Source organism: Cydia strobilella, chromosome 18 (genome assembly GCF_947568885.1).
Source record: "Cydia strobilella chromosome 18, ilCydStro3.1, whole genome shotgun sequence".
Lineage (NCBI taxonomy): Eukaryota > Metazoa > Arthropoda > Insecta > Lepidoptera > Tortricidae > Cydia > Cydia strobilella.
The window spans coordinates 2,713,788-2,739,911 of record NC_086058.1 but is presented as its reverse complement, the minus strand read 5'-3'; the positions used below and the strand labels follow the sequence as shown (position 1 = coordinate 2,739,911).

The following is a 26,124-nucleotide window of genomic DNA, read 5'->3' as shown; positions in this document are numbered from 1 at the left end:
TATATTCATGGTCAGGCTTGAAAAAGGTGTCGTTTTTGTTGGACTCGTCCCAAAAAACCCACATTTCGATTATCCGAACTTCTGATTATCTGAACTAGTGTTGGTCACAACTAGTTCGCACAATCGAGATTCTACTGTAATGATATTGATAACAGAACTAGTTAAGAAAACCGGCCAAGTGAGAGTCGGACTCGCACACGAAGGTTTCTTCCGTACCAATACGCAAAAAACGGCAAAAAGACGCAGAAAAAGACCCTAAAAAACGATGATATTATACTTAATGTTTTTTTTTTTCAGGAAAGAAAGAGTATGGCTTCTTTCCGTTCTCAAATGCGTCAGCGCTATCAATACTGGAATACTCGAAGGATATGAGCTACGAGGACGCAATTATCATATTTGAGGTAAACAATCATCATCCGTGCCTCGAAAATCAAGAAGATTTGATTCTCGATCAGATGTCGCCACTACCTACTCTCGAATAGATGGCGTTGACGTTTTCGTTTGTTATTTAACAATTTTAACGCATATCAGTAAAAGAACATGAGTTTAAATAATATAAAAATAAGTAATGCAAATAAAAATAATAATTTATCCATATATAAATAATTTTTTTGGTTTTTTTTAGTTTTAATCGTGTGTCGATAGTTGGCAGTGAATTTACTGTGGCTACAAAATTTACTATGGCAGGGTACTCTATCCTATTATATCCTCTTTGATCTCATGAACCGTGATAGCGAGTCAGTTGAAGTTTTCACAGATAATGTATTTCTAATTATATATTTTCCTTCCTCATATCAATTGTTCAGTCAAAATTCGAAATATGTTTAAAGTATCATATTGTTGATGAAACACGCGGTACTCTGTAGCTAATTATACAATCAATCTCATACAGGAAATTGATAGTTTTAAAACTGAACAATACTTCGTTGCGGTATTGTTGTACAAGCTGTAATCAGAAGAGCGTAACCGTCACATAGTTAATTATCTAAAATTGCTCTTAATGTTATGTAAACGTGGTCTATTTTCCTTGTGATCGCTATTTCTGTCATTAAGTGTCGATGACTTGACTTGAATCTATGTTTGGGACATGAAAATGTTCGGTTAGATAAACATACTCTGGCACAGCGACCTTGTCAGTAGAAAAAGGCGGCAAATTTAAAAAATGTAGTCGGCTAGGCGCGAAGTGTTGACTTCTCATAGAAAATTTGAATTTCGCGCCTTTATCTACTGACAAGTTGGGTGTATTTCAGTGTAAAATGGTTTTTAAAGCAAATTATGGTGTTTTTAGGGTTCCGTACCCAAAGGGTAAAAACGGGACCCTGTTACTAAGACTTCTCTGTCCGTCTGTCTGTCTGTCCGTCTGTCTGTCACCAGGCTGTATCTCATGAATTGTGATAGCTAGACAGTTGACATTTTCACAGATGATGTATTTCTGTTGCCGCTATAGCAACAAATACTAAAAACAGAATAAAATAAATATTTAAATGGGACAAACGTGATTATTTCGCATTTGCGCAATGGCACGGAACCCTTCGTGCGCGAGTCCCCTTTTTATAAATGTTTGTCAATTCGAACAACTCTAACAAGTATTTGATAGTGTAACAAATCATTTTGACATTTATCTTTGTTCTTCTTCTTCTTCCTGCCCTTATCCCACGTTATGTGGAGGCGGCACAACATGTTTTTCTCTTCCATTCTCCTCTATCTTTCGTCACCTCAGCACTCACTCCTTTCTTTCTCATATCCTCTTTCATGCAATCCATCCATCGTTTTTTGGGTCTACCATTCGCTCTCCGTCCATCAACATTCATCCCTAACATTCTTTTGCCTATATGGCATTCATCCCTCCTCATCGTATGCCCATACCACGCTAACCTACTACTTCTCATCTTCTCCGTTACTGGTGCTACTTTCAAACTTCCCCTAATATACATTGACATTTATGTTTGTTAAAGGGACAAAACTTTGCACCGACATGAACAGAACAAAGTGTGGACGGTTATTAATTTAATTAATACCTAACTCTCTTGCCTACAGGATATGGAGTCAGAAATGTGGCCGAAGAAACTTAACTACACCATAAGAATGAAGAACAATTTCAGGACCAACCAATACGAACCTGAGGACCCGTTTGACATGGGCCACCATGAGTACTTTGGTACGTTTTTATCATTTATCAATCCCTTTCATCTAAAGCTGCTCGCAGACCAACAACTCGATTTGGTGCGTTGGAGTTTCTACTGCAAACAGACAATTAATTTTCCCCTCACTAGCTCGGAAAGTTTTCGTTTATCCTTCAATACAAGCGGGGAAAAACGCGTTTTATCCTCTAGTGGGGAAAGTAATTTGACCTTGGATGGAGCGTGTTTAAGTAGCTTGACAGACAACAAAACGTAAAACGCTCATGATAATGGTTCGTTCGATATTAATTATCATTAAATAAATGGTTTGAGAATCTAATAAAAATACCAAATTTAACCTTTATTTAATGATTTTAAGTCATAAACCTTAAAATTCCATAAGAAACGTTTGTTTTTTATAATGATGTTAAATATAATTCTGAACGCACAATTTGAGTCGATGCAATTTCAAAACGCATCGTTGACATTTCATACATCAGAAATGTCAACATTGTCAACAATTCTTTTACTTAAAACCTTTTCTCACCGACTCGCGTAAAAATACACAACTTCCAGAGTTTTCTGTTATAATATCGTAAAGAAATGAGTGATTTCAGTGATGAAGATGATTTTTGTTGCACTTTCCTCGCTATAGTGAGGTGAAAAGTTGTGTGCTACACACGGGCGCAAATGTATTTTACTTCTCGTGTGTTGAAACACTCGCGGGTAAAATACAACTTTGCACCCTTGTATAACAAATAACTATTCAACACTATCGAATTTTTTTTCACCCCTTGAGTCACACGACGCGATATCGGTTATCAAATTTCAATTCTAAATTCAAAGCCTCAGTCATTTTATGACTGGCAAATTAAAAAAAAAAAAAAAAACATTTATTTCGGACAATTCTGAATAATCCTTGGAAAGAGGTTAAAAATGTTTTTTTTTTTCAGGTATGCAGTACGAGGAGTTCATGCGCCTGCAGTGGGCCATAGACACCAGCTATTTGCATCTTCTGACCGGCGCCGATATAAAACAGGTTGGTTTTTAAAGGAAATAATCACATTTATGGCCGGTGAGGATGGGTAGTATGATGATAGATCTAAAATGTTTTTGGCAAAAATTTCATTTTAGGCACAGGTTTTTATCGCTGACTGTACTTTTCTTTCCACAGGCAGCTAATACTCATCGAGATAATTCTAACAACCCCAAACTGAATTAGGTTTCGTTGTTTTATCACAGAGTTCCTATGACCACCTTCTGTCTCCATCATCATATCAGCTTGATGGTACCATAATTTTGGTACGACTTACATATGTATGCAAATTTTCAGCTTCATCGGAAACCCAGAAATGGGTCAAATTTAACTTGCAAGATTTGATTACAGACAGACAGACAACGGGACAGGTGAAACTAAATAAAAGAGTGTAAAAACGAAAAAAAAATACTTTAATAGATTGCGTGTCTGTGTATGGATCAAAGATAGATATAACTCCGTAATAGATGGATACAGTCTAAGGAAAAGACGTGCCTCGAAAATCACGAAAATTTGATTCTCGATCAGATGGCGCCACTAGTTTTGGCCTACTCTCGTATAGAGGGCGTTGACTGTTTCGTTTGTTATTTATAATTTTAACGCATACCAGTGAAAGAACATGGATCAAAACCATAAAAAAAATCATATATCCATATTTAAATACATTTTAACGTTTTTTATAAATCTTCATTTTTAGTTTTAAAGTATGTGGATAGATGGCAGTGAATTTACAGTGGTTACAAAATTTACTATGACAGTACCGCTCTATCTTATTATATCCTCATTGGTATGGATATATATAAGGGCTGAACATTAAGCTTGTGTTATATTTCTTCCCGTCTCATTATCATGTGCTTAGAACAAGTTAAATTATACTCATTTGTTCCCAACCGGGGTAAAAATTTACGTTTTATATCTCTAATTTAAAATAAACAAATTCATAACATAATATTAAAGGTATTAATTTGGATACATCAAACTTTTTCCTTGCACTTTTCACTTTTCTTTCTTATTTCACACCAGTTAATCATACATACATCACAAAGGCTGTGATTTCAGGCAAACTATCCGTTTCTAGAATTAATAACTACTACGGGGATAGAACCCTTAGGAAAAGAATTCCATACTTACTCAATAGTTTGCCCGAAGCCATAAGATGTGAAAATAATAAGTCTGAATTTAAATCTATGTTAAAGAAACACTACCACAATATTTTGTAGTAATTGCACTACTATAAATAAGTTATAAGTTAAATACATATGTAACTAGAGACTGATGACCCCACAGTCAAACTCTTTATTGAGTTTTACTATGATTATTTTAGGAATACTGTATTTTATTAAATAAATAAATAAAATAAATGAATAATAAGATCCTAATTCCCCATGTACTATAATCGTTAATCCATTTTTTTCACAGACCATGGAGCTCCAAGAATTTCCCTTTGCGGCCGCTAACTTCAACACCAACGTGGTGGCCGTGAGCCAGCTATCGGCATTCATGTTGCCGTTCGCACTCACACTCACATTCGTGTTCCTCACCGGAAGGCTTTTCGAGGAAAAAAACAGTGGGATGCACGTGAGTGGACCTTATTTGTAGTGGCATGAGGATCAAATTACAACAGCAGCAGTGGCTGCTATCTTGTTGCATAATCGCCATTGTGAGGAGAACAGTGACAACACGAGTAGACCTTATGCCGTATTGTATATGGATCAGATTAAAACAGCAGTGAGTTAGCTAGCGGCAATCTTGTTTCACTTAGATTAGTACACTCCTTTTTCTTCTTCGAGAACAGTAGAATGGTTTTGAGTGAGCCGTATTTGGGGCTCTAAAGACATCTTATAACAGCAACGTGACAATCATGTAAGAGCAACTATAACCTAAAGCTACTATATTCAGGTGATGCATCAGCAAACTAATCCTAATTAATTGGGTGTTTGGTGATTAGAAGACGCGTTTTTGCGTGCGATTCTACCATCTCTCTTAATTTTTTTTAATAATATACTAATATTTCATTCGCAGGAGCTGGTGAAAATGGTAGGCGTGTCCTGGGAAGAGCTAGGTGTCTCGCACGTCTTAGATTTAGTACCTCATCTCCTTCTCTACGCGGTGGGCGGCGCCTTATTTTACAAGATTGACGACCTCATACCCGTTACGTGCGGGTTCTATATAGCACTCGCGATGGCGCTGCATTTTTTGACTGTGGTGGCGCTGGCGTTTGTCACAGTTTACGTGTTTAATATGAGTAAGTACTTAATGTCTTCTTCTTCTTCTTCTTCCTCGCGTTATCCCGGCATTTTGCCACGGCTCCTGGGAGCCTGGGGTCCGCTTGACAACTAATCCTAAGAATTGACGTAGGCACTAGTTTTTACGAAAGCGACTGCCATCTGACCTTCCAACCCAGAGGGTGAACTAGGCCTTGTTAGGATCAGTCCGGTTTCCTCACGATGTTTTCCTTCACCGAAAAGCGACTGGTAAATATCAAATAGAGTATAGAGTATCAAAGAGAGTAAGTACTTAATATAAACTTCAAATACTACCAAATATAAGAAAAGAAGAAGGTAAAGGAGGTCTACATATGACTCTACGTGGTGAGCTGCGCTATTCTACAAGATTGATAACCCGTTACGTGCGGGTTGCACTCGCGATGGCGCTGCATTTCTTGACTGTGGTGGCGCTGGCGTTTATAGACGCGCAGTTTACGTGTTTAATATGAGTAAGTACTTAGTATAAACTCCTAAGATAAGATAAAAGAAGAAGATAAAGGAGCTATACATATGACTCTACGCAATGCGCTGCGTATTTCTACAAGATTGACGACCCGTTACGTGCGGATTCTAAATAGCACTGGTGATGGCGCTGCATATCTTGACTGGTGGCGCTGGCGTTTGTCACAGTTTACGTGTTTAATATGAGTAAGTACTTAGTATAAACTCCTAAGATAAGATAAAAGAAGAAGATAAAGGAGCTCTAACGTTTTTTTTTTTCAGCTCAATACTTGGAACTGATCACAATGTCGGTATATACCGCATTCCTAGTCGCCAGTATGCTGAGCCAGAAGCTCAAGAGTCGCGCTTTGTCTCTCCTTTGCTGTCTACTGCCACATGACCCCTTCGTGCGGTTTTGGAGGGCACTCGGTTCTAGAGAAATGTTCGGTAAGTTGTACAGTCGTCATCAGATATATCGGAGCAGCCAAAGCGCTCACGAATATCTGAACAAACCTCTAAGGCGATAGAGTATAAAGTGCGTGTTCAGATATTTTTGAGCACCTCGGCCGCTCCGATATATCTGAAGGCGACTGTACCTAAATCGTGTTAGTATATATCAACTTTTTCTTGTCACTCGTTGCTTTCGTTGCTCTTAAAAACCTCGTTTTTAATTATCCAAAAACATAAATTGTTGTGGTACTTTCTTAAATGGGCCATCAACTAAGCACGTTGGTATATTATGAATGTTCAACTAGCAATGTTAAGAGTTGAAGTTTTATAGTATATTGTTACAGGTGGCAGCATATCGATCACAAACATGTGGACGCGGAACGCAGCCGAACAGACCGCCGTCGCCGAACTGTATCTGTTTATGGTGCTGCAGATAATCCTGCTGTCTATGATCGCCTGGTACCTCTCTAGAGTGCGGCCCGGGAAGTACGGGCAAGCGCTACCCTGGAACTTTCCATTTAGTGTAAGTCTATCTCTGATCAATGATACTTGATAGGTTTCTATAGTGTCTGGGGCAAAAATCCAATGATTGTATAAAATATATGCAAATCCCATTGGAGTCGAGCTACTACCCGTTCGCTTCAAGTTGTCTGTTACCTGCTGGCCCGCTTCCCCGCATCAACAAGTAGTCGCCGCCTTACAATACAACTACTTGTGATCGTATTAAATTAAATGTAAGTAATAATACTTACATTTAATTTAATATGATCACAAAGATTATTAAATAAATTGAGCATTGAAAAATAAAGTACAAAATAATTTTTTGTCGACAGTACCTACGTGTAGTACTGACGTTATCATGTAATGGTCGCCGACGGCCAACTGAAGCAAACGGATATTATTAATGTTTTACTATGATAGATGTACATTGGAATTTACGAATGATTGTCTCATCTATTTCACTCTTCTCAGAAAGATTATTGGTTCATGCAGCCAAAAGTAGAGGCCGCGCCGGAAGAGACCCAGTTCGGCCCATGTGAGGCCGACCCGCGCTACTTCGAGAAGGCCCCCGCTGGCCTCCCGGTGGGCATACAGGTCAACGATGTCTACAAGGTAAGAAAATACACATCTATCGTCAAATTATGATACGATTTTAGCACTTAGATAATTCATATAAATGAGGAAAAAGTGGCCATGATACTCCCTTGTGGAACACCATAATCAGGAAAGAGTTTGCCACTTCTACATTTTCAATCGATACACATTGTACAATTTTCTATAAAAATATTGCCACATAAACAACTTAGATCCTACTCATTCCTCATATTCTACTTTCTGAAGTAGATTCGGGATCGTTATGGTATCAAACGCTTTTGCATGGTCCAAGAGTAAACAGGGCACTTTTTTAACCAGTCGAGATGTCAAAGACGTAATCTGCACAGATGGATAGACTCATGCACTGGATTGTTTCAGTCGTTCGGCAAAGACCCGGCATTGATTGGCGTGGATTTAACCGTGTATCGGGGCGAGATCACCGTACTGCTGGGACATAACGGCGCCGGCAAGACTACGCTCATCAACATCATCACCGGTTTGTATTTTATGCGCAAGTTCTCAATTAATGCTCAATTGTGACGTTTTATATCAAAAGGTACCACATTGTCGCCTGTTTATAAGGTTGATTTCTAATTGAAGCTATATGGAAATAGCGCCTTACCGACAAGCGACAATAAGTACCCTTTTGATTGAAAATGGCACAACTAAGTTATAAAACATGTTAAAGAATATCACGGACACGACACTTTTCTGGAATATCCCTGTATTAATAGATCAGTCTACAGGTAATAGGAGTCTAACCCCCTTATTTCTCAGGTCTGATATCCGCATCGTCCGGACGCGTACTAGTGGAAGGCAAGGACACAGTCAAGCAAGCGAAGGACGTCCGCAAGCTTATCGGACTCTGCCCACAAGAGAACATCTTCTTCCCGCATCTTACAGTGCTGGAGCACGCCATGTTCTTCGCCATGGTGAGATTTAATCCTGGTTTTTGTAGTAATAAAAAATAGGAAACTTACAGTACTTTTATTGTTCCGGATTTCCAAATCATCTACATAAACAAGTAATTTAAAGGGCTTAAATGAAATTTAGAGGATAATATTTCTCAGTTAGTGCGATGTAAACATACTTATGGTGGACTCAGAAAATTTAGGGGGTACAGGGAGGCAGACTTCAATACATTGGGTCCGAGAAATAGTGTAGTCTACAACGTGTTTTGAATTTTTGAATCTCTAAATATTTCCGGCATCGGCAGTATTTTTCATTTCTTCGAAAATCCGGACAGTTCCAGTTTTCAAGATTAGTTTGTATTTTTTTTTATCTGAGTTTCTCCAAGATTCTGAAATTTTTAATATACACTATATTTCCAGCTCAAAGGCCAAACATACTCTCAAGCCAACACCTCAGCCATGAACCTATTCTCGAAACTCCAACTATCAACCAAGGCAAACGCATTAACATGCGCATTGTCGGGTGGCATGAAGCGACGCGCGCAGCTGGCCTGTGCTGTAGCTGGTGGGGCTCAAGTTTTAGTACTGGACGAGCCCACTAGTGGGCTTGATGTTGAAACGCGCCGTGAGCTGTGGGACTTGTTGCTGGTCAGTACAATATAAAATGCAGGTAGATTGGCTAGTAAATTATTAATAGACGGATCTTTCTTTTGCCACGTTTTGTGCATGTGGATTGAAATCAAATAAAGTTGAAAAACCGGCCAAGTGCGAGTCGGACTCGCGCACGAAGGGTTCGTACGGTTACGCAATAAAAAACACGTTTGTTGTATGGGATTCCCACTTAAATATTTATTTTATTTTGTTTTCTTCTGTTTTCATACACCATCAGTAAAAAATTCAACTGTATAGCTATCACGGTTCATGAGATACAGCCTAGTGACAGACAGACGGACAGTGGAGTCTTAGTAATAGGGTCCCGTTTTTAGCCTTTGGGTACGGAACCATTGACACGATTCGAACCTTTATTTTTTACATTCGATGTGGCGCTTTTGTAGATCGAGTTGTCTCTAAAAATAAAATCGTTTCCAATTGCAGAGTCTCCGCGGCGAGCGAACGGTACTGTTGACCACACACTTCATGGAAGAAGCGGACGCGCTGGGTGACCGTATTGCAGCTCTGCACCACGGCCGTGTGCGCTGCCACGCCACTTCCATGTTCCTCAAGCGAGCCATCGGTGAGCAATTTAACTTTCACGGCAATCAACAAGGGTTTCATAACATATTCAAATGGCAGCTCTAATTATTTCGAACAGACGCGAGTTCGCTGAGCGGTAAGCCCCGTAAGCCGCTGTCATTTCAATATGAAATATATCTATGGATAAAGTGCAAATTTAAAAGCCGAGTGCCTAGTGTTAAACTTCCATATATTGACCATGCCCGCTCGTTTAGTCAGCTATGGCCTTTCGTACTGGTGGACGGTCTGCCAATATTTTTCATTGTAACAATTCATGATTATGATTGTTTTAAAATAATGAAAAAAAATCAGGTCTGGAATAAATACAAGGTACTTAGCTCCAAGTTGCCTATAAAGACAAAGTTCAATGCCGGCATGGTAAATAATGGATTGACCTTACTTCACAAAATAATTGATAACGATCGATAAATTAAAATTAATATTTTTTATTTGTTTACCAGGAACCGGCTACCGTCTCTCCTTCACAACAATCGGCGCGCCTAAAGAGGCGGCCATCACGTCAGCCATCACCACCGTCGTGCCGAACGCGACCATCCGCGACCGCCGTCCGAACGGCGTCTCCTACAACCTGCCTGCCAAGGATACTGCGCGCTTTCCGGGACTTTTCGCTTCCCTGGAAGATGCGCGCTCAAAACTACAGATTGATACTATAGGAGTCGGGAAAAGCACGCTCGATGAGGTGTTTTTAGAGTGAGTTCTATTCAGTATTAAACTGTTAGCGTTTCTAATAGGTGATATTACTGCAATGTTCTGCCACCAGGGTGCAGCAGTAGCCCGTTTAGTAAACCATAGATTAACTTATATATACTGTGCCTTTAACAGTTTTTTGTCAAATCTTTCAGAGATAATAGAATATGACATTGATGCATCAAGGCGGTTTGCTTAGAGAGAACCTAACGGGAAACGCGAATCCGAGATTTCGCTATCTGCCTCTTTATCGCTCGAATTTGCAAGAGATGTTAAATAACGAAATTTAGATTTTCTTGTTTCGCGATAGACCCTCCGATTGTGGTAGTGGCGCCCCCTGCGCAGAGTTTCGCGTAATATTCCCTATTCACAAGTTTCGACCGAAGGCAGCAATCACGTCGATCATCGCGACGTCATCCATTAGAGTCGGAGAGCCAAAACTATATAATGGGCTGTTGGAAAATCTTAACAGCGCGAAGTAGCCGATAGAGCAGCGACATCTACTGTGAAATTGGGCCTTTAAATTACTGCCTTGGGTGAGACTTGAACTCACGGCCTCTGGATCGATACTCCAGCGCTCTGCCAACTGAGCACCCGTCCGTCCGTTCCGCCGTTCTGCGTTTAAGAAGTGTAACACTCTTACGCTAGGGTCCCCTAGACCCATATAGTGGGAAGATTTGCTGACTATGGATGAGGTCTTGGTTGCTCAGTTGGCAGAGCGCTGGAGTATCGATCCAGAGCCCGTGAGTTCAAGTCTCACCCAAGGCAGTAATTTTTCCACTTTTAAATTTATTCTAAGCTTAATAGCATCGATCGCAGACGTTTCTGCTTGTTAAAAATTAATTTAAACATTACTACATTCAACACTTTGCATCGTTGGAAGTTGCCAATTTATACCATCGGCGTTGGAAAAAGCACGCTTGATGAGGTGTTTTAGAGTCTTATTCATTCTCTTACAACATTCAAGTGAAAGACACTGCAACATTCCTTAAATAGATTCATAATGTGTCCATGCAATTTTGTAGTATGTGTGTACAACGAGGTTTCCAACCTTTTTTTTGCTCCCTAATGGAAGCATTGAAAATTTAATATGGGGCATTTTCTATGAAAAGGGACCTTATTGTCGATGGCGCTTACGCCGCACAGCGTCGCGCGGCATTGTATTTATATCGGAGCATCGTTTATAATGGCGTAAGCGCCATCGACAATCGGTCCCTTTTTATAGAAAATACCACATATTACGAATGTAATTTTTTTTTGCCTCTACTCACACCTTAGAGGCTTCTAGTATCTTCTAGCAAGTATAATGCTTGGTTTCAGGCTGTGCGGCGACGACAAACCAGCAAATACGGAGGAACCGGACAACACAACAACAGGTAAATAAATAATTGCTGGCTGTAAAGCCTGACCAGTAATATATGATCATTGTCAAGAGGGCGCTGTTATTCTTATGTATAGGGTGACAGTTCAGTATAAACAGAACAGAAAAAAAATATGTTTTATTTGAACTTTAGTATAGCAATGTGATTGTGGGGCACCTACTCGTATATTCTTGTTTAAATACTATTAATAAACATTTGAACAAGTTTTGAGAACAAATCAAATTATTTTATTAAATATTATCCGTAAGGAGTTCGTTTAGGAGGTGCAAGCGCGCACTGCTTGCCCTTAGAGCTGGTCAAAGACGCCTAGTCTTACTAAGATGGCATATAGTCGAGAAATTCGGACGGGCACCGCCGTGGCGGGGTGGCCTAGGGGTTCATGGCGTTAGCCGCGATAGCTAAAGACGCCGGTTCGAATCCGGCCTTCACCACTGGAGGGCTTCGTCACTTTTTCTTTAATATATGACATCTATTACAGTTTTTAATTTATATATAGTAGTGTGACTACTTAAAAAACACAAATCAAAATATTTAATAAAATAATTTGATTTGTTCTCAAAACTTGTTCAAATGTTCATAGATGGCAGCACCAGTCTCTCTCGCTACAACGTAAATCCGTAAGGAGTTCGTTTAGGAGGTGCAAGCGCGCACTGCTTGCCCTTAGAGCTGGTCAAAGACGCCTAGTCTTACTAAGATGGCATATAGTCGAGAAATTCGGACGGGCACCGCCGTGGCGGGGTGGCCTAGGGGTTCATGGCGTTAGCCGCGATAGCTAAAGACGCCGGTTCGAATCCGGCCTTCACCACTGGAGGGCTTCGTCACTTTTTCTTTAATATATGACATCTATTACAGTTTTTTAATTTATATATAGTAGTGTGACTACTTAAAAAACACAAATCAAAATATTTAATAAAATAATTTGATTTGTTCTCAAAACTTGTTCAAATGTTCATAGATGGCAGCACCAGTCTCTCTCGCTACAACGTAAATCCGTAAGGAGTTCGTTTAGGAGGTGCAAGCGCGCACTGCTTGCCCTTAGAGCTGGTCAAAGACGCCTAGTCTTACTAAGATGGCATATAGTCGAGAAATTCGGACGGGCACCGCCGTGGCGGGGTGGCCTAGGGGTTCATGGCGTTAGCCGCGATAGCTAAAGACGCCGGTTCGAATCCGGCCTTCACCACTGGAGGGCTTCGTCACTTTTTCTTTAATATATGACATCTATTACAGTTTTTAATTTATATATAGTAGTGTGACTACTTAAAAAACACAAATCAAAATATTTAATAAAATAATTTGATTTGTTCTCAAAACTTGTTCAAATGTTCATAGATGGCAGCACCAGTCTCTCTCGCTACAACGTAAATCCGTAAGGAGTTCGTTTAGGAGGTGCAAGCGCGCACTGCTTGCCCTTAGAGCTGGTCAAAGACGCCTAGTCTTACTAAGATGGCATATAGTCGAGAAATTCGGACGGGCACCGCCGTGGCGGGGTGGCCTAGGGGTTCATGGCGTTAGCCGCGATAGCTAAAGACGCCGGTTCGAATCCGGCCTTCACCACTGGAGGGCTTCGTCACTTTTTCTTTAATATATGACATCTATTACAGTTTTTAATTTATATATAGTAGTGTGACTACTTAAAAAACACAAATCAAAATATTTAATAAAATAATTTGATTTGTTCTCAAAACTTGTTCAAATGTTCATAGATGGCAGCACCAGTCTCTCTCGCTACAACGTAAATCCGTAAGGAGTTCGTTTAGGAGGTGCAAGCGCGCACTGCTTGCCCTTAGAGCTGGTCAAAGACGCCTAGTCTTACTAAGATGGCATATAGTCGAGAAATTCGGACGGGCACCGCCGTGGCGGGGTGGCCTAGGGGTTCATGGCGTTAGCCGCGATAGCTAAAGACGCCGGTTCGAATCCGGCCTTCACCACTGGAGGGCTTCGTCACTTTTTCTTTAATATATGACATCTATTACAGTTTTTAATTTATATATAGTAGTGTGACTACTTAAAAAACACAAATCAAAATATTTAATAAAATAATTTGATTTGTTCTCAAAACTTGTTCAAATGTTCATAGATGGCAGCACCAGTCTCTCTCGCTACAACGTAAATCCGTAAGGAGTTCGTTTAGGAGGTGCAAGCGCGCACTGCTTGCCCTTAGAGCTGGTCAAAGACGCCTAGTCTTACTAAGATGGCATATAGTCGAGAAATTCGGACGGGCACCGCCGTGGCGGGGTGGCCTAGGGGTTCATGGCGTTAGCCGCGATAGCTAAAGACGCCGGTTCGAATCCGGCCTTCACCACTGGAGGGCTTCGTCACTTTTTCTTTAATATATGACATCTATTACAGTTTTTAATTTATATATAGTAGTGTGACTACTTAAAAAACACAAATCAAAATATTTAATAAAATAATTTGATTTGTTCTCAAAACTTGTTCAAATGTTCATAGATGGCAGCACCAGTCTCTCTCGCTACAACGTAAATCCGTAAGGAGTTCGTTTAGGAGGTGCAAGCGCGCACTGCTTGCCCTTAGAGCTGGTCAAAGACGCCTAGTCTTACTAAGATGGCATATAGTCGAGAAATTCGGACGGGCACCGCCGTGGCGGGGTGGCCTAGGGGTTCATGGCGTTAGCCGCGATAGCTAAAGACGCCGGTTCGAATCCGGCCTTCACCACTGGAGGGCTTCGTCACTTTTTCTTTAATATATGACATCTATTACAGTTTTTAATTTATATATAGTAGTGTGACTACTTAAAAAACACAAATCAAAATATTTAATAAAATAATTTGATTTGTTCTCAAAACTTGTTCAAATGTTCATAGATGGCAGCACCAGTCTCTCTCGCTACAACGTAAATCCGTAAGGAGTTCGTTTAGGAGGTGCAAGCGCGCACTGCTTGCCCTTAGAGCTGGTCAAAGACGCCTAGTCTTACTAAGATGGCATATAGTCGAGAAATTCGGACGGGCACCGCCGTGGCGGGGTGGCCTAGGGGTTCATGGCGTTAGCCGCGATAGCTAAAGACGCCGGTTCGAATCCGGCCTTCACCACTGGAGGGCTTCGTCACTTTTTCTTTAATATATGACATCTATTACAGTTTTTAATTTATATATAGTAGTGTGACTACTTAAAAAACACAAATCAAAATATTTAATAAAATAATTTGATTTGTTCTCAAAACTTGTTCAAATGTTCATAGATGGCAGCACCAGTCTCTCTCGCTACAACGTAAATCCGTAAGGAGTTCGTTTAGGAGGTGCAAGCGCGCACTGCTTGCCCTTAGAGCTGGTCAAAGACGCCTAGTCTTACTAAGATGGCATATAGTCGAGAAATTCGGACGGGCACCGCCGTGGCGGGGTGGCCTAGGGGTTCATGGCGTTAGCCGCGATAGCTAAAGACGCCGGTTCGAATCCGGCCTTCACCACTGGAGGGCTTCGTCACTTTTTCTTTAATATATGACATCTATTACAGTTTTTACTATTAATAAGTTTCTTTTTTTTTTTTTAACTGAAGTGTTATATTTGACGTTTTTTATGTGCCTAATCTCGACATCCGCATCCGCGAATGTGAGCCTTTAAAAATTCGCATCTGCATTCGCGTCCGCGGATGTCAAAAAATCCGCATCCGAAACATCCCTGAATTCCCGACGTTTAAAGGAATCACGAACGCTGTAAAGTGTTCGAAATGTCGTGATGTATTATAAATTCAATATAATGTACGCGATATAATTCGTTTTCATAGTTTTATTTCTTATAACATATGTTTTGTAATTCTATGCAGAGCCGGTCCACGGGACGGTGAAGGGTCCAATGTTGTACGCTCGTCAGTTCGCAGTGTTATTGCAGAGACAGTGGCGCTACATCACATCTCATCTGCTTTCTTTCTTGGGCATCGTGAGTACTGCTTTTGAAATAATTGTTACTGAAAGATAACGACCGGCACAGAATAAATAATAGTACTACCGTACGGAAAGGAAATTTCTTACAAAACCGAAGTTCGACAGCGGTTAAGGTAGAATCATGCTGTCCCTTGCTTTGTGAAAGACAAATTTCATGCGTTCTATAATTATTAAGAAATGATTAACCGTCCCTACTGATATCTTTTGCTTCATAAATGTTCTATGCTAATGTAAAATATACATATAACCACCAATATACAAATCCACGCGTACGAAGTCGCGGGCAACAGCTAGTCCATACTATATATATATATATATATACTATATCCATACTAATATTATAAATGCGAAAGTCTGTCTGTCTGTCTGTGTGTTACCTCTTCACGCTTAAACCGCTGAACCGATTTAGTTGAAATTTGGTATACAGATAGTTTGAGTCCCGGGGAAGGACATAGGATACTTTTTATCCCAGAACTCACCCCTCAAGGGGGTGGAAATTTGTATGGGGAATCAATAACCGCTGAACCGATTTAGATGAAACTTGGTATGGGGATAGTTTGAGCTGTGGGAAAGGATATAGAATAACTTTTATCCCCGAAATCATCCCCATAAGGGTGTAAAAAATGGGGTGGAAATGTATAGCATGGACCAATTTGGGGGTGAAAAAGGGTGGATTAAAAAGCAGATTTGTTTAAGAATTAAGGTACCCAATTACTAATTCCACGCAGACGAAGTCGCGGGCAAAAGCTAGTAATATTATAAATGCGAAAGTCTGTCTGTCTGTCTTTCTGTCTGTATGTTCCCTCTTCACGCTTAAACCGCTGAACCGATTTAGATGAAATTTGGCATAGAGATAGGTTGAGTCCCTGAGAAGGACATAGGATAGTTTTTATCCCGAAAATCATTGCTTCAGGAAGTAAAAAGCGGGGTGGAATTGAGATAATTAACGAAGTGCCTGCTAATTTGTGTGCATAATATGATCAAATTTAGATTGCTATGAAAAAAATTCCAGGCGCTATTCTTACTCTATAGCTGCGTTTACTAAGTCCACGCAGACGAAGTTGCGGGCAAAAGCTAGTAATATTATAAATGCGAAAGTCTGTCTGTCTGTTCCCTCTTCACGCTTAAACCGCTGAATCGATTTAGATGAAATTTGGCATAGAGATAGGTCGAGTCCCCGCGAAGGACATAGGATAGTTTTTATCCCGAAAATCATCCCATAAGAAAATAAAAAGCGGGGTGGAATTGAGATAATTAATAAAGTGCCGGCTAATCTTTGTGCATAATATGCTCAAATCGAATACAAGATACAAGACATTTATTGGTAAAAGTTAATGTTTTACAGGTCAGTAAAATAGGTAGGTACATAGTAGGTACAACATTTCTAGAGTAAGTATTTATGTCACTTAAACTTAATTATTATTAAATAAAACATATTTTGAGCAAAGCAGGTTCGTAAACAGTAGACAATAGGGTCGCATATGGCTTAACAAGTCGTCATTTTAATTTATAAGGTATAAATTTGCTTATACATATTAATTAGGAGATAAATTACTTAGGGTTAGTACACGTTTCAACAAATTCGTCGACGCTGTAGCATGCTAAGTCAGTTAACATTGTTTTAAGATTTCGGTTCAAACTTTTTATCCGTTTTAGCTAATTTTATTTCCTCAGGTAGCAAGTTATACAATTTTAGGCCTAAGATCCCAAGTGACTTTCGGGCCTTTGCAAGCCTGCACCGCGGGACGATTAGCCGGTTACTTCTACGGGCCAGGGAATGGGTAGCGTATTGATCCACGTTTGCCCTAACGTACTTACATGCGGTTAATATGTAAACACGGAAGAGTGAGAATCTTATGGTGTTTAAATAAACTTTTTGCGGGATGATCATATGGCTTTCCGCTTATGATACGAACAGCACGTTTTTGTAATTTGAAAGGCCTTTCGCGGTCAGCCGCCGTCGCCCACAGGTCAGCACCCATAATAAGAACAGAATGAAAATATCCGTAGTACGCTTTTATCACATTTTCATGTGTCAAGGTCGGTGCTATTCTTGAAAGCGCATAGCAAGCGGAAGACAGTTTGTCGCTCATACGGTCGATGTGAGGGGACCACGTGAGACCGGAATCCAGGATGAAGCCTAGGTAACTTACCTCTTTAACTTGTGGTACCTCGATGTCATTTAGCATTATAACTAATTTGTTGTTGATGTTATGTCTAAGCTGGAAATATAAAATATTGGTTTTTTCTAAATTTAATAGCATTCCGTTTGCAGCAAACCATTGAGATATTCGTTGCATAGCAATTTGGACCCTAGAATTCAAAATTTGAAGGTTGTCAGCACTTACCAGGATGCATGTGTCATCGGCATACGTTATGAACTCCAAATCGGGACTTGCCGATGAGATGTCGTTTACCAGGATCAAAAATAGGACATTTCCCATTGTCGATTCTTGCGGTACAGCAATATTACCAACATTTTCTAAGTTCGATTTAGAGTTCATAACGCATGTACTCTGTTTACGGTTATTTAGAAAGGAGCGTATGGTGCCATGAAACTGGCCTCCGACACCATACCTAGATAATTTTTCAAGGAGCAGAGAATGGTCGATCATCTCGAAGGCGCGCGACAGATCGCAAAAAATAGCAGCGGCCTGTCGCCCGGCGTCGAGATGAGACAGCGTCCGCGCCACGACGTCGCGCGTCGCGTCTGTCGTCGACCGCCCCGCTTGATATGCATACTGTTGCTTATTTAATAAACCATTTCCTATGAAGTGTCTCATAAGTGAAGAACTCATAAGATACTCGAACACTTTAGACATAATGGGTATTAGAGATATTGGTCGGAAACATTTCTCGAGCTCCATTTCGCCCTTCCCCTTATATATGGGTTGTACTTTTATAAGTTTCAATATGTCTGGGTATACTCCGTTAAGTAGGCACTCATTGAATAATAGCAGGAATAATGACACGACCACCGGCGGTAGATAATCCAGCACGCAAGTAGACATGTCATTTATATCTTGGGATTTTTTTCGTTTAATTGTTTTAAATGCATTAACTATTTCAGTTAGAGTATAGGGTTCAAACTGGAATGTAGGCACATACATTGGTAAATAGTTATACAAATAGATAAGAGCAGAGCGATTACACGGCTTTGTTTTGTTTACATTTGTTTGTGTATAGTACCGGTTTAGACGGTCGGCGGCGGCGGCGGCGCGTGCGTTATCGCTCTCACCAGCTGATTTAGAAATAAATACGTTTATGGCACTATTATTCTTATTTGAGTTTTTCCATGTTTCGGAGGCGATTATGCGCCATATGCACCGAGACAAGTTTTTATTCGATCTAGCTATCCGACAGTTTACATATTCACAACGAGTAGTTTTCAGCGTGGACCAATACAGTACTTCCATTTTTTCAAGGGTCGGGCGTATCCCGCTAGCGTTAGGCGCTTTAGATATTTCTAACTTAAGTTTGGGTATTCGGTAACGAATTTGTCGAACCGTTTCGGTAACCCAGGTACTCACATTGTTTTTTACCAACTGTTTTCTAAGTGGGAAACATATGTCAAAATAATGCTTAATTACGTTCATAACTAAACCTATCTTAGCACCAGGACATATATTTTTATCATAAATTTCAACCCAATTATATTGTTCCATATTTAAAATAAAATTATTTATGTTGCTATTTGAAAAGGTTCGCTTTAATACATGATTACTTGTATTCAAGTTATTTTTAATATTTACAGAGACATTTATGCTTACGTGGTCAGACAAGTTAAGCTCAATACAAGATACACTTTGGATGTCAGATTTCGGAACATTAGTAAAGGCGTGATCGATACAAGTGCTAGATAAAGTGCTTATTCTAGTAGGCATATTAATTAATTATCTAAATCCATATTGTTTGATTATATCATTCATTTTACATGTCTGGCTACATTTTGTCAACAAATCTATGTTAATATCACCGACTAACAAGATCTTGTAATTTTGCATGATTGTCATATTTAATAATTCGGTTAGCTTAGAAAAATATAATTGTACGTCACCGCTAGGAGGTCTGTAAATGCACACCACAATGAGGTCGGCGCCGATGCACTCGACGGCGCAGGTTTCGAAGTGCATCTCAACTGACAGGTTTCCAACTTCTGGTCGCTCCATCGTTATTAGTTCGGTCCTGGCGTAAATACAGGCACCACCGCCACGACGCGAGGGTCGCGAGTATTGAGCACGAAGGGAGTAGTTAAGGATATTGACTGTACTTAGCTGGTTTGACTGCAACCAGTGCTCCGTCAGGCAAACCACGTCAGCGGCAGGATCGCGTATTTGGAGTTCGCATTCCAATCTATAGGTCTTATTTTCTAGACGGTTTATATTCTGGTGGATTACATTTATTGATTTGACTCCACTGTTGTCAGTCTCCTTGTGTTTAGCCCCTCGGGCTAATGGTGGCAGTGTCGGGTGCGGGTAATAATCGCTATGAGAATTTTTCCCGGCGCTATACTTACTTTAGCTGCCGCTACTAAGTCCACGCAGACGAAGTCGCGGGCAAAAGCTTGTGTTTGAATAATGTTAATTCAAAACCCCATTCCAGATAGTATTCGTGACGTTACTCCTCTGGGCGTTCACGTCCGTGGCCAACAACAACCCGTTCGGCGCGCAGCAGGCGGAGCAGCCGGACGCCGACGTGGCCATGACCCTGCAGCTGTACACGGCGCGTGCGCAGCCCCCCCGCGTGCTGCTCCGCGTGGACGAGGACGCGCGAGACATGCTGCGCAAGGGCTTCAAGGGAGTGCACTTTGAGGAAGTGCCAAATGTCGTTGATGGTACGTTTTCACAAACTGTAATAAAATGACGAAGCCCTCCAGTGGCGAGGTGGCCTAAGCTTAAGACGCCGGTTCGAATTCGGCCGTCACCACTGGAGGGCTTCGTCACTTTTTCTTTAATATATGACATCTATTACGGTTTATAATTTATATATAGTAGTGTGACTACTTAAAAACACAAATCAAAATATTTAATAAAATAATTTGATTTGTTCCCAAACTTGGTACGTTTTCACGTTTTATTTGATTTGGCGACCGGTTTCGCCTAGTGGGTAGTGACCCTGCCTGTGAAGCCGATGGTCCTCGGTTCGAATCCCGGTAAGGGCATTTATTTGTGTGATGAGCACAGATATTTGTTTCTCAGTCATGAGTGCTGTCTATGTATTTAAGTATATATATATATATCGTTGCCTCAGTACCCATAACACGCATAACACAAGCCTCCTTAGGCTTACCGTGGGACTTAGTCAATCTATGTAAGAATGTGCTATAATATTTATGGTGCGGACAATGGTCGCTCCCCTCATGGGCCACCAAAAGTGAAGCGGACAATGGTCCTTCCCTCATGGACCATTATAAATGTTGCGTGCAGAGGCAGCTCCCCTCATGGAGTCCACCTCAATGATGCGCACGAAGGCAGCTCCGTCTTGGAGTCCACCTCAAATGAAGCCAGCAAAGGCAGTGTAAGGGACGTGGTGAAATAATATGCAGTTTTAAAGCAAAATAACGTAAGGGTGTTTGGACAGCGAGAAGCGTGTACCATACCGCGCACTCGTATAGATCGACTGACCGCTGGGAGCCAATGACAGACAAACCTCCGTTTGTCCCCCCTCCCCTGCACGCTCCCTTCGGTGTCCCAAAACCGGCACATACTACTCAGACTTCCAAGCACCCTCTTTTTAATAAAATAAAGAAAAAAATACAAAACCAAATTCGCGTCGCTTACATACCCCACCCCAAGTGCTGCATCAGCACTTACTCAACCTCAGTAGGTACATATGCGACGCGTGCAGCTGATCGACGTAGTGTTCCAGATTTGGTTTTTATCTGCACGACTCTTATGCGACCGTCTCTCCCCGGAATTACTTCTTGTATTATTCCTTTAGGCCAAACGTTACGGGGTGACGCAGGATCCACAACCAATACCAGATCTCCCACTTGCAAGGGTCGTTGGTCTTGGTGCCACTTCTGGCGAGGGATCATCTGTGGCAGTACTTCTCGTACCCACCGCTTCCAAAATAGGTCTGCAAGTCGTTGAGAGGTTCGCCATTGTTTACGAAGGTACATGTCAGATTGGTCAAATGAACCGAGAGTCGGTAAGTTGGAAGAACTGCCAAGTAAAAAATGATTTGGCGTGAGGGCTTCATCACTTTTCGGTTCAACTGTGACGTGTGTAAGCGGACGACTGTTAACCATCTGTTCGACTTCTGCCATGAGCGTGCTCAAAACCTCATCTCGCGGAGCCTGTTCTTTTAATACCACCTTGAGTGATGCCTTTATTGACCGAATAAGTCGCTCCCACGCGCCAGCCCAGTGGGGGCTAACTGGTGGCAAAAAATTCCAAGTGGTACCATATTTTAAGGCTAAATCTTTTAATGCGGCGTCATTCAATTCACTGATACACTTCTTAAGTTCATTATCAGCTCCTCTTAAGTTTGTGCCATTATCCGAAAAAATTTGCTGAGGCCAACCACGACGCGCCGCCATCCTTCGCAGAGCCATTATTAGTGCGTCGGCCGTGAGCCTCGTGACTATTTCTATGTGAACAGCTCGCATGGTAAGACACGTAAATAAAACTCCGTACCGCTTTTCTCGGCGTCTTAATACTGTCACTTCCATTGGTCCGTACAAATCAATCCCACAAAAGGTAAACGGGCGCTGGTGATGGGCCATGCGGGCAGGAGGTAAGTCACCCATTCTAGGTGGTTGCGGTTGCGTTTTTTTTATTCTACAGAACATGCACTTACTGCTCACATGTTTCACAGTTGGCCGAATACGAATAACCCAGTATTTTTGTTTCAGGTTGTTTACCACTGTTTCTTGATTACCATGTGCGGCCGTCACGTGATAATGTTTTACAATCAACTTAGTGACATGATTACTTCCATCGAGGATTACGGGTTGTTTTGTCTCCGATAGTACCTCCTGAGCCGCCCCAATTCGTCCGTCGACGCGCAGAATACCGTATTCATCCAGAAATGGCGTCAAGGTAAGTAATCTGCTTTTCCGATCTAAATTTCTTTTATTTTTCAGGTTCTCCAGGTCTTCAGGAAAGGACTGCGCTTGGGAATATTGGATAAGCAAGCGCTCTGCCTTTTCCTTCAGGTCTCCATTAATCTCGCAGGTAAGTTTTTTACATTTATTTATAAACACAAGTATAGCACAGGTAGCTCCAAGCAATCTTAACCACGACGAAAACCGTTCAGGTTCAGGAACAGCTGGTAAGCTTTCAGGAGATACATTTACAATCATTGTATACTCTAGATCCAAAGGGTTAGGCGTCGTCAGCTGTTTACTTGAAGGCCAAGTTTCCTCATTGCTATACAAAAAGTCGGGACCGTGAAACCATTCATTTTCCAGCATTTTGAATTCACAGGTGTCTCGTGTAGCAATATCAGCTACGTTCATTTTCGTAGGTACGTATCTCCATTGAGTAGATTGAGTTAATTCGTCTAATTCCCCGAGCCGATGCGCCACGAACGCTTTATAGGTACGTGCATCGTTATATATCCAGTGAAGCACACAGGTCGAATCAGTCCAGTAATATATTTTCTCCGTGGTCATTTTGTGCTCTTTGATAATACTATGTGCCAGTCTCGCTGCTAGGCATGCACTTTCTAGTTCCGATCGTGGAATACTTCTATGTTTAGCAGGTGAAATTCGACATTTACTAGAAACGAATGCTAATTGCCAGCGGTTATTGTTATCTAACCAGCGCCAGTACGCTACGGCGCATAAGGCTTGCGATGACGCATCACACATCAAATGCAGTTGTAGGTTAGTATACATAGCCGGCGGGCGGCCTTCACTATTCGGTGCATTCGGTGCATCGTCTGTCTCACTCGCGCGCACGGCGGCTTGATAATATCGGGGCAGGCGCACTGAACTTACGCGTTTTAATAGCTCGAGGAATTCGATCCACTTTTTAAATAATTCTTCCGGAATTATGTCATCCCAAAGCAATCCTTGTTTCCAGGTATCACGGATTATTATTTTTCCTCTTATTGTTATCGGTGATAGAAACCCATAGACATCGAATATCGACATGACAACTCTCAGCATTTCTCGCTTTGTAGGTATTTTCTCTCCAGATATGATTGCCTCTGGTATGCGTTTGAAAGAGACATCAAAACCAAGTAAGTCTTCCTTTGGAAACCAAACTAATCCGAGCGTGCGTTCGCCATCATCTTGTTGATCGATTTTGAACCTTATGGCCGTTGAACCTAAGTTCTCTTTTGGTAAACTATTTATTAAAGTTTCATTGTTGCTCGTCCAGTTACGAATGTTAAACCCGCCTTGTTTATGTATATAGGCCACTTCTTTTACCACTTTTATTGCAGTTTCTTCGTCTTCAAAACTATCAATATAATCGTCTACGTAATGTTGTTTACATATTGCAGATACAGCGGCCGGCATCGATGACTCATAGCGCACGGCGTTCTTGTTTTTTATGAACTGGGAAATAAATGGCGCGCAATTCGCTCCAAATATTAAAGATGTCATCTTATATGTTTTTATAGGGCCGTCAGGAGCAGCGGAGCCTTCAGATGTGTTTCTCCACAGGAAACGAAAAGCGTCTTGATCTTCAGGGATGATTTTCACTCTCAGGAACATATCTTGGATATCTCCAGTTATTCCGATTTTATTTTCGCGAAATCGTAGCATTATTCCGTATAATGATACGAGCAGATCAGGTCCTTTATACAGGTAGTCATTTAAACAAACGCCATTATTTTTGGATGCGCAATCAAATACGAGCCTTAATTTTTGTTTGTTAGGGTTGTCAACCCCGAAATGGGGTAGAAACCATGTTTTTGGCGTGAGCTTAGGGTTGCCGACCTCCATTGCGTAATCGTTATCGAACAGGTGATTTATTCTTTCAGTGTACCTTGATGCATAGCCAACATCCCGTTTCATTTTTCTTTATTGCAATTAAGGTCTTTCCATGGAAGCCCAACGTGCCACCTTCCTTCTAACAATGTAGCAGTTTGTTCCAGTCGCTCCTGTGCGCGCAGGTCCTCGGAGTTCTGGCGCGGATTACATGAGACGCCCATGGATTCAATGGCAAAAGAGCGGCGTACTTCTTCGTGTATTTCCCGTAGTGCACGCTCATTTTCGACTTGCAGGTCCTCGGTTATGAACAAGGTCGAATCTAGCCGCTGGCCCTTATCGCGCGGTGCTGTGACGCGACCGTGAACACACCAGCCTAAAACAGTCTGAGTTATGTAAGATCCTTCGGACTTGCCCTTTATTATTTGCAGTGGCATCATAAGATGATAGTGATCCTGCCCTATTAACAGCTGAGGCTTCTCGTAGCGAGTGTTACATAACTGATTTTTAATTTCAACCTTAAGGTCATAATGCATAAGGTTCACTTTAGATGCATTTTGCGAAGGTAAGTCTAAGTCTGTAACACTGCGAGCACGTAGCGTAAACATCTGTCCATCTTTGTTTGACACATCAAAGTCCACTACCTCACTTTCGCACTTAAGTTCGGAGTTACTCCATGCCCCACTAACGCACATTTTTTGTTTGGTACCATGCAATCCGGCTCGGGCGGCGAGGTCGGCGCTTATCAGTGATACCGTTGAGCAATTGTCCAATAATGCAGTGACACTAATTATACCGTTAGGTCCGTGTATGTAAATAGGTACAGCTTGTAACAAAACTTTGCAGCTTGTCGAGTTAATGTTTGTAACAGTCTCAGATCGCGTTTCACTTACGTCGGTGTCTATTATTTCCGTAATGTTCACACTAGATTGAGGATTTGAATTATTAGCGCGCGTAACGTAATGTAACAACCGGTGATGAGATTGTCCGCAGTTTTCCTTATCGCAACAGGGCGCAGGACAGGTTTCTTTGTTATGGCGCGACACTAAACATTTGTAGCACAATCCATGACGTTTCACATAAGCCCACCTGTCTTTGCGAAGCGATTTTTTAAACATTTTACAGTCTGTTAAGTCGTGTTTACACGTACGACAAAATTTACATATATCGTCACTTAGTTCATTCTGCACTAGTACGGTTTGAGAGCGGTAAAAGTCACTTTGTTTACGTTTAGTATCACCGTAAGTGTTCGCGAGGATAACAGCTGTTTTTGATGTTTTGAGAGCTTCGTCATTTAAAAATTCTGACAAAATAGCGAGCCGTGGTTTCTTGCCCTCGTTGATAAGCGGGTAACTGTAGTCGACCCATTTGGATATTAACACAGTTGGCAATTTTGACAGAATTACAGATATGATTTTCATCCCCCTTAAGTACTCATCATGACCAATAGCTGTTACTGCTGCAACGTAATTCTTCACCTTCACGGAGAATGACACTATATCCTTATGATACTCTTGAGACATCACTGGCAGTTTGTTGATGCTTTGCACAATTTTTGATATAATAATATCGGGATTCCCAAACTGTAGCTCTAGGGTAGACATCACTAGATCTGGTGCGGTGGCTCCAATTAACAGAGAGGTTACTGCTTCCTTAGCTGGTCCCTGAAGGCATTTTCGTAGTCTCCACAGGTTTTCTT

General features: G+C 41.2%; 1 protein-coding gene across 1 annotated transcript in view; it reads left to right on the top strand.

The window, feature by feature from the left end:
- The window catches only part of LOC134749489 (ATP-binding cassette sub-family A member 2-like), a 62,917-nt gene that overhangs the window by 3,851 nt on the left and 32,942 nt on the right, over nucleotides 1–26,124 (top strand). The window contains exons 3-18 of the mRNA XM_063684429.1: nucleotides 298–401; nucleotides 2,038–2,158; nucleotides 3,074–3,159; nucleotides 4,576–4,734; nucleotides 5,179–5,401; nucleotides 6,147–6,311; nucleotides 6,659–6,837; nucleotides 7,287–7,427; nucleotides 7,788–7,905; nucleotides 8,187–8,341; nucleotides 8,741–8,968; nucleotides 9,416–9,554; nucleotides 10,015–10,264; nucleotides 11,582–11,637; nucleotides 15,424–15,536; nucleotides 20,144–20,375. Coding sequence (XP_063540499.1) covers nucleotides 298–401; nucleotides 2,038–2,158; nucleotides 3,074–3,159; nucleotides 4,576–4,734; nucleotides 5,179–5,401; nucleotides 6,147–6,311; nucleotides 6,659–6,837; nucleotides 7,287–7,427; nucleotides 7,788–7,905; nucleotides 8,187–8,341; nucleotides 8,741–8,968; nucleotides 9,416–9,554; nucleotides 10,015–10,264; nucleotides 11,582–11,637; nucleotides 15,424–15,536; nucleotides 20,144–20,375 — 2,469 coding nt within the window. The remainder of the gene's footprint in view (nucleotides 1–297; nucleotides 402–2,037; nucleotides 2,159–3,073; nucleotides 3,160–4,575; nucleotides 4,735–5,178; nucleotides 5,402–6,146; nucleotides 6,312–6,658; nucleotides 6,838–7,286; nucleotides 7,428–7,787; nucleotides 7,906–8,186; nucleotides 8,342–8,740; nucleotides 8,969–9,415; nucleotides 9,555–10,014; nucleotides 10,265–11,581; nucleotides 11,638–15,423; nucleotides 15,537–20,143; nucleotides 20,376–26,124) is intronic.